General features: G+C 40.2%; 1 protein-coding gene across 1 annotated transcript in view; it reads left to right on the top strand.

Annotated features, from left to right (window-relative positions):
* trpm5 (transient receptor potential cation channel, subfamily M, member 5) overlaps positions 1-14,646 on the top strand; it is a 45,958-nt gene extending 31,312 nt beyond the window's left edge. Inside the window, exons 23-26 of the mRNA XM_029720565.1 lie at positions 12,166-12,298; positions 12,470-12,542; positions 12,703-12,793; positions 14,341-14,646. Coding sequence (XP_029576425.1) covers positions 12,166-12,298; positions 12,470-12,542; positions 12,703-12,793; positions 14,341-14,498 — 455 coding nt within the window. The 3' untranslated portion in view covers positions 14,499-14,646. The remainder of the gene's footprint in view (positions 1-12,165; positions 12,299-12,469; positions 12,543-12,702; positions 12,794-14,340) is intronic.
* Positions 14,647-15,848: the final 1,202 nt, after the last annotated feature.

Below are 15,848 nucleotides of genomic sequence, written 5' to 3' on the forward strand. Positions count from 1 at the left end.
CTAGTACATAGATACTTACACCGTGTTGTTGGTGCTAGTACATAGATACTAACAGAGTGGTGTTGGTGCTAGTACATAGATACTAACAGAGTGGTGTTGGTGCTAGTACATAGATACTTACACCGTGTTGTTGGTGCTAGTACATAGATACTAACAGAGTGGTGTTGGTGCTAGTACATAGATACTAACAGAGTGGTGTTGGTGCTAGTACATAGATACTTACACCGTGTTGTTGGTGCTAGTACATAGATACTAACAGAGTGGTGTTGGTGCTAGTACATAGATACTAACAGAGTGGTGTTGGTGCTAGTATATAGATACTAACAGAGTGGTGTTGGTGCTAGTACATAGATACTAACAGAGTGGTGTTGGTGCTAGTACATAGATACTAACAGAGTGGTGTTGGTGCTAGTACATAGATACTAACAGAGTGGTGTTGGTGCTAGTACATAGATACTAACAGAGTGTTGTTGGTGCTAGTACATAGATACTAACAGAGTGGTGTTGGTGCTAGTACATAGATACTAACAGAGTGGTGTTGGTACTAGTACATAGATACTAACAGAGTGGTGTTGGTGCTAGTACATAGATACTAACAGAGTGGTGTTGGTGCTAGTACATAGATACTTACACCGTGTTGTTGGTGCTAGTACATAGATACTAACAGAGTGGTGTTGGTGCTAGTACATAGATACTAACAGAGTGATGTTGGTGCTAGTACATAGATACTAACAGAGTGGTGTTGGTGCTAGTACATAGATACTAACAGAGTGGTGTTGGTGCTAGTATATAGATACTAACAGAGTGGTGTTGGTGCTAGTACATAGATACTAACAGAGTGGTGTTGGTGCTAGTACATAGATACTAACAGAGTGGTGTTGGTGCTAGTATATAGATACTAACAGAGTGGTGTTGGTGCTAGTATATAGATACTAACAGAGTGGTGTTGGTGCTAGTACATAGATACTAACAGAGTGGTGTTGGTGCTAGTATATAGATACTAACAGAGTGGTGTTGGTGCTAGTACATAGATACTAACAGAGTGGTGTTGGTGCTAGTACATAGATACTAACAGAGTGGTGTTGGTGCTAGTACATAGATACTAACAGAGTGGTGTTGGTGCTAGTATATAGATACTAACAGAGTGGTGTTGGTGCTAGTACATAGATACTAACAGAGTGGTGTTGGTGCTAGTACATAGATACTAACAGAGTGGTGTTGGTGCTAGTACATAGATACTAACAGAGTGGTGTTGGTGCTAGTACATAGATACTAACAGAGTGGTGTTGGTGCTAGTACATAGATACTTACACCGTGTTGTTGGTGCTAGTACATAGATACTAACAGATTGGTGTTGGTGCTAGTACATAGATACTAACAGAGTGGTGTTGGTGCTAGTACATAGATACTTACACCGTGTTGTTGGTGCTAGTACATAGATACTAACAGAGTGGTGTTGGTGCTAGTACATAGATACTAACAGAGTGGTGTTGGTGCTAGTATATAGATACTAACAGAGTGGTGTTGGTGCTAGTACATAGATACTAACAGAGTGGTGTTGGTGCTAGTACATAGATACTAACAGAGTGGTGTTGGTGCTAGTACATAGATACTAACAGAGTGGTGTTGGTGCTAGTTCATAGATACTAACAGAGTGTTGTTGGTGCTAGTACATAGATACTAACAGAGTGGTGTTGGTGCTAGTACATAGATACTAACAGAGTGGTGTTGGTACTAGTACATAGATACTAACAGAGTGGTGTTGGTGCTAGTACATAGATACTAACAGAGTGGTGTTGGTGCTAGTACATAGATACTTACACCGTGGTGTTGGTGCTAGTACATAGATACTAACAGAGTGGTGTTGGTGCTAGTATATAGATACTAACAGAGTGGTGTTGGTGCTAGTATATAGATACTAACAGAGTGGTGTTGGTAGTATATAGATACTAACAGAGTGGTGTTGGTGCTAGTACATAGATACTAACAGAGTGGTGTTGGTGCTAGTACATAGATACTAACAGAGTGGTGTTGGTGCTAGTATATAGATACTAACAGAGTGGTGTTGGTGCTAGTACATAGATACTTACACCGTGTTGTTGGTGCTAGTACATAGATACTAACAGAGTGGTGTTGGTGCTAGTATATAGATACTAACAGAGTGGTGTTGGTGCTAGTATATAGATACTAACAGAGTGGTGTTGGTAGTATATAGATACTAACAGAGTGGTGTTGGTGCTAGTATATAGATACTAACAGAGTGGTGTTGGTGCTAGTACATAGATACTAACAGAGTGGTGTTGGTGCTAGTATATAGATACTAACAGAGTGGTGTTGGTGCTAGTACATAGATACTTACACCGTGTTGTTGGTGCTAGTACATAGATACTAACAGAGTGGTGTTGGTGCTAGTACATAGATACTAACAGAGTGGTGTTGGTGCTAGTACATAGATACTTACACCGTGTTGTTGGTGCTAGTACATAGATACTATCAGAGTGGTGTTGGTGCTAGTACATAGATACTAACAGAGTGGTGTTGGTGCTAGTACATAGATACTAACAGAGTGGTGTTGGTGCTAGTACATAGATACTAACAGAGTGGTGTTGGTGCTAGTATATAGATACTAACAGAGTGGTGTTGGTGCTAGTACATAGATACTAACAGAGTGGTGTTGGTGCTAGTACATAGATACTAACAGAGTGGTGTTGGTGCTAGTATATAGATACTAACAGAGTGGTGTTGGTGCTAGTATATAGATACTAACAGAGTGGTGTTGGTGCTAGTACATAGATACTAACAGAGTGGTGTTGGTGCTAGTATATAGATACTAACAGAGTGGTGTTGGTGCTAGTACATAGATACTAACAGAGTGGTGTTGGTGCTAGTACATAGATACTAACAGAGTGGTGTTGGTGCTAGTACATAGATACTAACAGAGTGGTGTTGGTGCTAGTACATAGATACTAACAGAGTGGTGTTGGTAGTATATAGATACTAACAGAGTGGTGTTGGTGCTAGTATATAGATACTAACAGAGTGGTGTTGGTGCTAGTACATAGATACTAACAGAGTGGTGTTGGTGCTAGTATATAGATACTAACAGAGTGGTGTTGGTGCTAGTATATAGATACTAACAGAGTGGTGTTGGTGCTAGTACATAGATACTAACAGAGTGGTGTTGGTGCTAGTATATAGATACTAACAGAGTGGTGTTGGTGCTAGTACATAGATACTAACAGAGTGGTGTTGGTGCTAGTACATAGATACTAACAGAGTGGTGTTGGTGCTAGTACATACATTTAGGTCATTTTAGCAGACGCTCTTATCCAGAGCGACTTACAGTAGTGAATGCATACATTTCATACATGGCTCCCCGTGGGAATCGAACCCACAACCCTGGCATTGCAAACACCATGCGTTGCAAACACCATGCTCTACCAACTGAGCTACAGGGAAGGAGTGGTGTTGGTGCTAGTATATAGATACTAACAGAGTGGTGTTGGTGCTAGTACATAGATACTAACAGAGTGGTGTTGGTGCTAGTATATAGATACTAACAGAGTGGTGTTGGTGCTAGTACATAGATACTAACAGAGTGGTGTTGGTGCTAGTATATAGATACTAACAGAGTGGTGTTGGTGCTAGTACATAGATACTTACACCGTGTTGTTGGTGCTAGTACATAGATACTAACAGAGTGGTGTTGGTGCTAGTACATAGATACTAACAGAGTGGTGTTGGTGCTAGTACATAGATACTTACACCGTGTTGTTGGTGCTAGTACATAGATACTATCAGAGTGGTGTTGGTGCTAGTACATAGATACTAACAGAGTGGTGTTGGTGCTAGTACATACATTTAGGTCATTTTAGCAGACGCTCTATCCAGAGCGACTTACAGTAGTGAATGCATACATTTCATACATGGCTCCCCGTGGGAATCGAACCCACAACCCTGGCATTGCAAACACCATGCGTTGCAAACACCATGCTCTACCAACTGAGCTACAGGGAAGGAGTGGTGTTGGTGCTAGTATATAGATACTAACAGAGTGGTGTTGGTGCTAGTACATAGATACTAACAGAGTGGTGTTGGTGCTAGTATATAGATACTAACAGAGTGGTGTTGGTGCTAGTATATAGATACTAACAGAGTGGTGTTGGTAGTATATAGATACTAACAGATTGGTGTTGGTGCTAGTATATAGATACTAACAGAGTGGTGTTGGTGCTAGTACATAGATACAAACAGAGTGGTGTTGGTGCTAGTATATAGATACTAACAGAGTGGTGTTGGTGCTAGTACATAGATACTTACACCGTGTTGTTGGTGCTAGTACATAGATACTAACAGAGTGGTGTTGGTGCTAGTACATAGATACTAACAGAGTGGTGTTGGTGCTAGTACATAGATACTTACACCGTGTTGTTGGTGCTAGTACATAGATACTAACAGAGTGGTGTTGGTGCTAGTACATAGATACTAACAGAGTGGTGTTGGTGCTAGTACATAGATACTAACAGAGTGGTGTTGGTGCTAGTACATAGATACTAACAGAGTGGTGTTGGTGCTAGTATATAGATACTAACAGAGTGGTGTTGGTGCTAGTATATAGATACTAACAGAGTGGTGTTGGTGCTAGTACATAGATACTAACAGAGTGGTGTTGGTGCTAGTACATAGATACTAACAGAGTGGTGTTGGTGCTAGTATATAGATACTAACAGAGTGGTGTTGGTGCTAGTATATAGATACTAACAGAGTGGTGTTGGTGCTAGTACATAGATACTAACAGAGTGGTGTTGGTGCTAGTATATAGATACTAACAGAGTGGTGTTGGTGCTAGTACATAGATACTAACAGAGTGGTGTTGGTGCTAGTACATAGATACTAACAGAGTGGTGTTGGTGCTAGTACATAGATACTAACAGAGTGGTGTTGGTGCTAGTACATAGATACTAACAGAGTGGTGTTGGTGCTAGTATATAGATACTAACAGAGTGGTGTTGGTGCTAGTACATAGATACTAACAGAGTGGTGTTGGTGCTAGTACATAGATACTAACAGAGTGGTGTTGGTGCTAGTACATAGATACTAACAGAGTGGTGTTGGTGCTAGTACATAGATACTAACAGAGTGGTGTTGGTGCTAGTATATAGATACTAACAGAGTGGTGTTGGTGCTAGTATATAGATACTAACAGAGTGGTGTTGGTAGTATATAGATACTAACAGAGTGGTGTTGGTGCTAGTATATAGATACTAACAGAGTGGTGTTGGTGCTAGTACATAGATACTAACAGAGTGGTGTTGGTGCTAGTATATAGATACTAACAGAGTGGTGTTGGTGCTAGTACATAGATACTTACACCGTGTTGTTGGTGCTAGTACATAGATACTAACAGAGTGGTGTTGGTGCTAGTACATAGATACTAACAGAGTGGTGTTGGTGCTAGTACATAGATACTTACACCGTGTTGTTGGTGCTAGTACATAGATACTAACAGAGTGGTGTTGGTGCTAGTACATAGATACTAACAGAGTGGTGTTGGTGCTAGTACATAGATACTAACAGAGTGGTGTTGGTGCTAGTACATAGATACTAACAGAGTGGTGTTGGTGCTAGTATATAGATACTAACAGAGTGGTGTTGGTGCTAGTACATAGATACTAACAGAGTGGTGTTGGTGCTAGTACATAGATACTAACAGAGTGGGGTTGGTGCTAGTACATAGATACTAACAGAGTGGTGTTGGTGCTAGTACATGGTGTTGGTGCTAGTATATAGATACTAACAGAGTGGTGTTGGTGCTAGTACATAGATACTAACAGAGTGGTGTTGGTGCTAGTACATAGATACTAACAGAGTGGTGTTGGTGCTAGTACATAGATACTAACAGAGTGGTGTTGGTGCTAGTACATAGATACTAACAGAGTGGTGTTGGTGCTAGTACATAGATACTTACACCGTGTTGTTGGTGCTAGTACATAGATACTAACAGAGTGGTGTTGGTGCTAGTACATAGATACTAACAGAGTGGTGTTGGTGCTAGTACATAGATACTTACACCGTGTTGTTGGTGCTAGTACATAGATACTAACAGAGTGGTGTTGGTGCTAGTACATAGATACTAACAGAGTGGTGTTGGTGCTAGTATATAGATACTAACAGAGTGGTGTTGGTGCTAGTACATAGATACTAACAGAGTGGTGTTGGTGCTAGTACATAGATACTAACAGAGTGGTGTTGGTGCTAGTACATAGATACTAACAGAGTGGTGTTGGTGCTAGTACATAGATACTAACAGAGTGTTGTTGGTGCTAGTACATAGATACTAACAGAGTGGTGTTGGTGCTAGTACATAGATACTAACAGAGTGGTGTTGGTACTAGTACATAGATACTAACAGAGTGGTGTTGGTGCTAGTACATAGATACTAACAGAGTGGTGTTGGTGCTAGTACATAGATACTTACACCGTGTTGTTGGTGCTAGTACATAGATACTAACAGAGTGGTGTTGGTGCTAGTACATAGATACTAACAGAGTGATGTTGGTGCTAGTACATAGATACTAACAGAGTGGTGTTGGTGCTAGTACATAGATACTAACAGAGTGGTGTTGGTGCTAGTATATAGATACTAACAGAGTGGTGTTGGTGCTAGTACATAGATACTAACAGAGTGGTGTTGGTGCTAGTACATAGATACTAACAGAGTGGTGTTGGTGCTAGTATATAGATACTAACAGAGTGGTGTTGGTGCTAGTATATAGATACTAACAGAGTGGTGTTGGTGCTAGTACATAGATACTAACAGAGTGGTGTTGGTGCTAGTATATAGATACTAACAGAGTGGTGTTGGTGCTAGTACATAGATACTAACAGAGTGGTGTTGGTGCTAGTACATAGATACTAACAGAGTGGTGTTGGTGCTAGTACATAGATACTAACAGAGTGGTGTTGGTGCTAGTATATAGATACTAACAGAGTGGTGTTGGTGCTAGTATATAGATACTAACAGAGTGGTGTTGGTAGTATATAGATACTAACAGAGTGGTGTTGGTGCTAGTATATAGATACTAACAGAGTGGTGTTGGTGCTAGTACAAAGATACTAACAGAGTGGTGTTGGTGCTAGTATATAGATACTAACAGAGTGGTGTTGGTGCTAGTACATAGATACTTACACCGTGTTGTTGGTGCTACTACATAGATACTAACAGAGTGGTGTTGGTGCTAGTACATAGATACTAACAGAGTGGTGTTGGTGCTAGTACATAGATACTTACACCGTGTTGTTGGTGCTAGTACATAGATACTAACAGAGTGGTGTTGGTGCTAGTACATAGATACTAACAGAGTGGTGTTGGTGCTAGTACATAGATACTAACAGAGTGGTGTTGGTGCTAGTACATAGATACTAACAGAGTGGTGTTGGTGCTAGTATATAGATACTAACAGAGTGGTGTTGGTGCTAGTACATAGATACTAACAGAGTGGTGTTGGTGCTAGTACATAGATACTAACAGAGTGGTGTTGGTGCTAGTACATAGATACTAACAGAGTGGTGTTGGTGCTAGTACATAGATACTTACACCGTGTTGTTGGTGCTAGTACATAGATACTAACAGAGTGGTGTTGGTGCTAGTACATAGATACTAACAGAGTGGTGTTGGTGCTAGTATATAGATACTAACAGAGTGGTGTTGGTGCTAGTACATAGATACTAACAGAGTGGTGTTGGTGCTAGTACATAGATACTAACAGAGTGGTGTTGGTGCTAGTACATAGATACTAACAGAGTGGTGTTGGTGCTAGTTCATAGATACTAACAGAGTGTTGTTGGTGCTAGTACATAGATACTAACAGAGTGGTGTTGGTGCTAGTACATAGATACTAACAGAGTGGTGTTGGTACTAGTACATAGATACTAACAGAGTGGTGTTGGTGCTAGTACATAGATACTAACAGAGTGGTGTTGGTGCTAGTACATAGATACTTACACCGTGGTGTTGGTGCTAGTACATAGATACTAACAGAGTGGTGTTGGTGCTAGTATATAGACACTAACAGAGTGGTGTTGGTGCTAGTATATAGATACTAACAGAGTGGTGTTGGTAGTATATAGATACTAACAGAGTGGTGTTGGTGCTAGTACATAGATACTAACAGAGTGGTGTTGGTGCTAGTACATAGATACTAACAGAGTGGTGTTGGTGCTAGTATATAGATACTAACAGAGTGGTGTTGGTGCTAGTACATAGATACTTACACCGTGTTGTTGGTGCTAGTACATAGATACTAACAGAGTGGTGTTGGTGCTAGTACTTAGATACTAACAGAGTGGTGTTGGTGCTAGTATATAGATACTAACAGAGTGGTGTTGGTGCTAGTATATAGATACTAACAGAGTGGTGTTGGTAGTATATAGATACTAACAGAGTGGTGTTGGTGCTAGTATATAGATACTAACAGAGTGGTGTTGGTGCTAGTACATAGATACTAACAGAGTGGTGTTGGTGCTAGTATATAGATACTAACAGAGTGGTGTTGGTGCTAGTATATAGATACTAACAGAGTGGTGTTGGTAGTATATAGATACTAACAGAGTGGTGTTGGTGCTAGTATATAGATACTAACAGAGTGGTGTTGATGCTAGTACATAGATACTAACAGAGTGGTGTTGGTGCTAGTATATAGATACTAACAGAGTGGTGTTGGTGCTAGTACATAGATACTTACACCGTGTTGTTGGTGCTAGTACATAGATACTAACAGAGTGGTGTTGGTGCTAGTACATAGATACTAACAGAGTGGTGTTGGTGCTAGTACATAGATACTTACTCCGTGTTGTTGGTGCTAGTACATAGATACTATCAGAGTGGTGTTGGTGCTAGTACATAGATACTAACAGAGTGGTGTTGGTGCTAGTACATAGATACTAACAGAGTGGTGTTGGTGCTAGTACATAGATACTAACAGAGTGGTGTTGGTGCTAGTATATAGATACTAACAGAGTGGTGTTGGTGCTAGTACATAGATACTAACAGAGTGGTGTTGGTGCTAGTACATAGATACTAACAGAGTGGTGTTGGTGCTAGTATATAGATACTAACAGAGTGGTGTTGGTGCTAGTATATAGATACTAACAGAGTGGTGTTGGTGCTAGTACATAGATACTAACAGAGTGGTGTTGGTGCTAGTATATAGATACTAACAGAGTGGTGTTGGTGCTAGTACATAGATACTAACAGAGTGGTGTTGGTGCTAGTACATAGATACTAACAGAGTGGTGTTGGTGCTAGTACATAGATACTAACAGAGTGGTGTTGGTGCTAGTACATAGATACTAACAGAGTGGTGTTGGTGCTAGTATATAGATACTAACAGAGTGGTGTTGGTGCTAGTACATAGATACTAACAGAGTGGTGTTGGTGCTAGTACATAGATACTAACAGAGTGGTGTTGGTGCTAGTACATAGATACTAACAGAGTGGTGTTGGTGCTAGTACATAGATACTAACAGAGTGGTGTTGGTGCTAGTATATAGATACTAACAGAGTGGTGTTGGTGCTAGTATATAGATACTAACAGAGTGGTGTTGGTAGTATATAGATACTAACAGAGTGGTGTTGGTGCTAGTATATAGATACTAACAGAGTGGTGTTGGTGCTAGTACATAGATACTAACAGAGTGGTGTTGGTGCTAGTATATAGATACTAACAGAGTGGTGTTGGTGCTAGTACATAGATACTAACAGAGTGGTGTTGGTGCTAGTACATAGATACTAACAGAGTGGTGTTGGTGCTAGTATATAGATACTAACAGAGTGGTGTTGGTGCTAGTATATAGATACTAACAGAGTGGTGTTGGTGCTAGTATATAGATACTAACAGAGTGGTGTTGGTGCTAGTATATAGATACTAACAGAGTGGTGTTGGTGCTAGTACATAGATACTAACAGAGTGGTGTTGGTGCTAGTACATAGATACTAACAGAGTGGTGTTGGTGCTAGTACATAGATACTAACAGAGTGGTGTTGGTGCTAGTACATAGATACTAACAGAGTGGTGTTGGTGCTAGTATATAGATACTAACAGAGTGGTGTTGGTGCTAGTACATAGATACTAACAGAGTGGTGTTGGTGCTAGTACATAGATACTAACAGAGTGGTGTTGGTGCTAGTACATAGATACTAACAGAGTGGTGTTGGTGCTAGTACATAGATACTAACAGAGTGGTGTTGGTGCTAGTACATAGATACTTACACCGTGTTGTTGGTGCTAGTACATAGATACTAACAGAGTGGTGTTGGTGCTAGTACATAGATACTAACAGAGTGGTGTTGGTGCTAGTACATAGATACTTACACCGTGGTGTTGGTGCTAGTACATAGATACTAACAGAGTGGTGTTGGTGCTAGTACATAGATACTAACAGAGTGGTGTTGGTGCTAGTATATAGATACTAACAGAGTGGTGTTGGTGCTAGTACATAGATACTAACAGAGTGGTGTTGGTGCTAGTACATAGATACTAACAGAGTGGTGTTGGTGCTAGTACATAGATACTAATAGAGTGGTGTTGGTGCTAGTACATAGATACTAACAGAGTGTTGTTGGTGCTAGTACATAGATACTAACAGAGTGGTGTTGGTGCTAGTACATAGATACTAACAGAGTGGTGTTGGTACTAGTACATAGATACTAACAGAGTGGTGTTGGTGCTAGTACATAGATACTAACAGAGTGGTGTTGGTGCTAGTACATAGATACTTACACCGTGGTGTTGGTGCTAGTACATAGATACTAACAGAGTGGTGTTGGTGCTAGTATATAGATACTAACAGAGTGGTGTTGGTGCTAGTACATAGATACTAACAGAGTGGTGTTGGTGCTAGTACATAGATACTAACAGAGTGGTGTTGGTGCTAGTACATAGATACTAACAGAGTGGTGTTGGTGCTAGTATATAGATACTAACAGAGTGGTGTTGGTGCTAGTATATAGATACTAACAGAGTGGTGTTGGTAGTATATAGATACTAACAGAGTGGTGTTGGTGCTAGTATATAGATACTAACAGAGTGGTGTTGGTGCTAGTACATAGATACTAACAGAGTGGTGTTGGTGCTAGTATATAGATACTAACAGAGTGGTGTTGGTGCTAGTACATAGATACTAACAGAGTGGTGTTGGTGCTAGTACATAGATACTAACAGAGTGGTGTTGGTGCTAGTATATAGATACTAACAGAGTGGTGTTGGTGCTAGTATATAGATACTAACAGAGTGGTGTTGGTGCTAGTACATAGATACTAACAGAGTGGTGTTGGTGCTAGTATATAGATACTAACAGAGTGGTGTTGGTGCTAGTACATAGATACTAACAGAGTGGTGTTGGTGCTAGTACATAGATACTAACAGAGTGGTGTTGGTGCTAGTACATAGATACTAACAGAGTGGTGTTGGTGCTAGTACATAGATACTAACAGAGTGGTGTTGGTGCTAGTATATAGATACTAACAGAGTGGTGTTGGTGCTAGTACATAGATACTAACAGAGTGGTGTTGGTGCTAGTACATAGATACTAACAGAGTGGTGTTGGTGCTAGTACATAGATACTAACAGAGTGGTGTTGGTGCTAGTACATAGATACTAACAGAGTGGTGTTGGTGCTAGTACATAGATACTAACAGAGTGGTGTTGGTACTAGTACATAGATACTTACACCGTGTTGTTGGTGCTAGTACATAGATACTAACAGAGTGGTGTTGGTGCTAGTACATAGATACTTACACCGTGTTGTTGGTGCTAGTACATAGATACTAACAGAGTGGTGTTGGTGCTAGTACATAGATACTAACAGAGTGGTGTTGGTGCTAGTACATAGATACTAACAGAGTGGTGTTGGTGCTAGTATATAGATACTAACAGAGTGGTGTTGGCGCTAGTATATAGATACTAACAGAGTGGTGTTGGTGCTAGTACATAGATACTAACAGAGTGGTGTTGGTGCTAGTACATAGATACTAACAGAGTGGTGTTGGTGCTAGTACATAGATACTAACAGAGTGGTGTTGGTGCTAGTATATAGATACTAACAGAGTGTTGTTGTTGATAGTATATAAATGCTTACAGAGTGGTGTTGGTGTTGTGTGTTCAGAGAGGGAGCTGCCTGCAGGTCTGGACCAGAGGTTGATGACCTGGGAGACAGTACAGAAGGAGAACTATCTGGCCAAACTGGAACGGCAGCATCTGGAGAGCAGCGAGGAGAGACTGAAGAGCACCTCTTCCAAGTAACTCTTTCACAATGTTTTGTTTTGTAATGGTATTGATCCATTCCCACCACCTTGTGTGTGCTGTATATTTGTAATTCTTATGAACTACCTTTAAGTCACAGTCTGTATCCTTCATTTATGTCTTTGATAGTCAGTGCGTTTTTCAAATGTTTTTCTTTGTGACAAAAGGGTTCAGAGCTTATTGAAGATTGTTGGAGGATTCAAGGAGCAAGAGAAGCGAATGTCATCCATGGAAACTCAGGTACAAAAATAGAGAGACATTGATGTATTATGCCTGGCATAATGGAACCAATAGAGTAGTCCCAAAAGTGGAACCTCGGCCGGACAACACTAGTGATGGTACATGTGTGTGTATTATCAAAGGTGTGCAAAAGGTATGCCTCTGTCTTTCCCACCCCCAGGTGCAGTACTGTGGGGAGGTGCTGTCCTGGATCGCTGAGTGCTTTTCCCAGAGTACACTCAAGTGTGAGAGAGAGGCCCCCAGAGTTCCATGTGAGTGATGATCATGATGATGCTAGTGATGATGATAATGATGACGATGATGATACTACTGATGATACTACTGATGATACTAGTGATGATGATGCTAGTGATGTTGCTAGTGATCATGGTAGGGATGATGCTAGTGATGACACTAGTGATGATACTAGTGTTTACACTAGTGATGATGATAGTGGTGATGTAGGGATGATGCAAGTGATGATACTAGTGATGACACTAGTGATGATGATAGTGGTGATGTAGCGATGATGCTAGTGATGATACTAGTGATGACACTAGTGATGATGATAGTGGTGATGTAGCGATGATGCTAGTTATGATACTTGTGATGATGCTAGTTATGATACTAGCGATGATACTTGTGATGATGCTAGTGATGACACTAGTGATGACACTAGTGGTGACGATAGTGATGATGTAGGGATGATACTAGTGATGATGCTAGTTATGATACTAGTGATGATGCTAGTTATGATACTAGTGATGATGCTAGTTATGATACTAGCGATGATACTAGTGATGATGCTAGTGATGGTACTAGTGATGATCTAGTGATGGTACTAGTGATGATCTAGTGATGATACTAGTGATGGTACTAGTGATGATCTAGTGGTGATGCTAGTGTTTACACTAGTGATGATGATAGTGATGATGTAGGGATGATACTAGTGATGATACTAGTGATGGTACTAGTGATGATACTAGTGATGATACTAGTGATGGTACTAGTGATGATACTAGTGTTTACACTAGTGATGATGATAGTGATGATGTAGGGATGATACTAGTGATGGTACTAGTGATGATACTAGTGTTTACACTAGTGATGATACTAGTGATGATGTAGGGATGATACTAGTGATGATACTAGTGATGATACTAGTGATGGTACTAGTGATGATCTAGTGATGATCTAGTGATGGTACTAGTGATGATCTAGTGATGATCTAGTGATGGTACTAGTGATGATACTAGTGATGATTCTAGTGATGATACTAGTGATGATACTAGTGATGGTACTAGTGATGATACTAGTGATGGTACTAGTGATGATGATAGTGATGATACTAGTGTTTACACTAGTGATGATGATAGTGATGATGTAGGGATGATACTAGTGATGATACTAGTGATGGTACTAGTGATGATACTAGTGATGATCTAGTGATGATCTAGTGATGACCTAGTGATGGTACTAGTGATGGTACTAGTGATGATACTAGTGATGGTACTAGTGATGGTACTAGTGATGGTACTAGTGATGGTACTAGTGATGGTAATAGTGATGATCATGATCATACTAGAGGTTTTTTACAACAATATACTGTGGATGCTAGTGGTTACAATGACTGGTGATGAAGTCAATTCATAGTATAGAAGTGTGAACTTGTGATATTTTGCTGTTGTTAACCTAGTGGTTATAAGTGATTTGCAGGTATGAAGCATTGTTGACAAAATGGGTGTGTGTTCTGGGTGGGGTGTACAGAGAGGAACTGTCTGTTAAAGCAGCATAGTCTAAATGTCAATCTTTCTTATAGCTGTCAAGGCTACTGGTGTCACAGCTGTGAAGGCCGGCGCTTCCAGAGATCCCCCTCAGAATGTGTCAGACAAGGAGATCGAGCCAGAGAGGAGAGAGGTTAAACTAGGCCCCTCAGGATACGGAGCCAACAAGAGGTTTCCTTACATCGACCAATAACATCCACATCAAAAGTAGTGTTTTTGTAATATGAATCCCAGCCTGGAAATCGAACCACTAATTTTCTGAATGTTTTTAGTTTTCTAGTTGAGACATGACTGAATCTGAATTCAAAGAGCCTTATTAAAATGAACAGCCTTGATCCAAATGTGTCTGACTGTGATTTGTGATGTACCCATGTTTCTACTCAAGAGTGCCACCACCAATACATTAGCAAATATCTCAGTACCAATAATAATTTACAAGTGACAAATATAGTGTAAACATTGTTAATGTTGTAAATGACTATTGTAGCTGGAAACGGCAGATTTTTTGTGGAATATCTACATAGGCGTACAGAGGCCCATTATCAGCAACCATCACTCCTGTGCTCCAATGGCATGTTGTATTAGCTAATCCAAGTTTATCATTTTAAAAGGCTAATTGATCATTAGAAAACCCTTTTGCAATTATGTTAGCACAGCTGAAAACTGTTGTTCTGATTAAAGAAGCAATAAAAATGTCCTTCTTTAGCCTAGTTGAGTATCTGGAGCATCAGCATTTGTGGGTTCGATTACAGACTCAAAATGGCCAGAAACAAAGAACTTTCTTCTGAAATTCATCAGTCTATTCTTGTTCTGAGAAATGAAGGCTATTCCATGCGAGAAATTGCCAATAAACTGAAGATCTCGTACAAAGCTGTGTACTAGTCCCTTCCCAGAACAGAGTTCCTCTGTCCAGCGCAAAGCAGATAATTCAATCAATGTTCTTACTGGTCCTAGAGTACGATAACATCATCTATATGAATGCAGCTGCCCCTTCATTAAAGCCTTTAGATTCATTTGACCATAGAGCCCTTTGTTTTATTATGGGTACAGGTTCAGTACACATCCCTGCATTCTCTATTATAAAGTAGACTGACCCTCTTTGAGGTCACGTAGGTCAATTCATTGCTCTCTTTGCCTTTATAAAGTTCTTTGACATACTGTAAACTCCCTCTGTATCTAACATCTACTATAACCATTAGACATACGAGTCAGAGATATCATACACAGTCTCAGGGAGGGCTAGCTCTGGAAATTCCTTTGGTTTGTACAGAGTTAGGTAAATCAGCTCTTTGCCCCTTACTTGTGGAATAAATTCCAAGCTTCTCTAAACATTGATGTTTTGGTGTCTCTAGGTTAATTCAGACTGCTGAATGAGGCCTGTTACAACTGACCTACAAAACCTTTAAAGGAGTTTGTGAAACCATTCAGTCATGGATGCATGTAAGCATATTTAATACATATTGCTTGCTACAGAAGACTACTGTTGTACATTGAATAGCCATTCATCCCTGTTACACCTTGATGTGATGGATCTCTATGTCTG

The sequence above is a fragment of the Salmo trutta genome, chromosome 29 (assembly GCF_901001165.1).
Source record: "Salmo trutta chromosome 29, fSalTru1.1, whole genome shotgun sequence".
NCBI lineage: Eukaryota > Metazoa > Chordata > Actinopteri > Salmoniformes > Salmonidae > Salmo > Salmo trutta.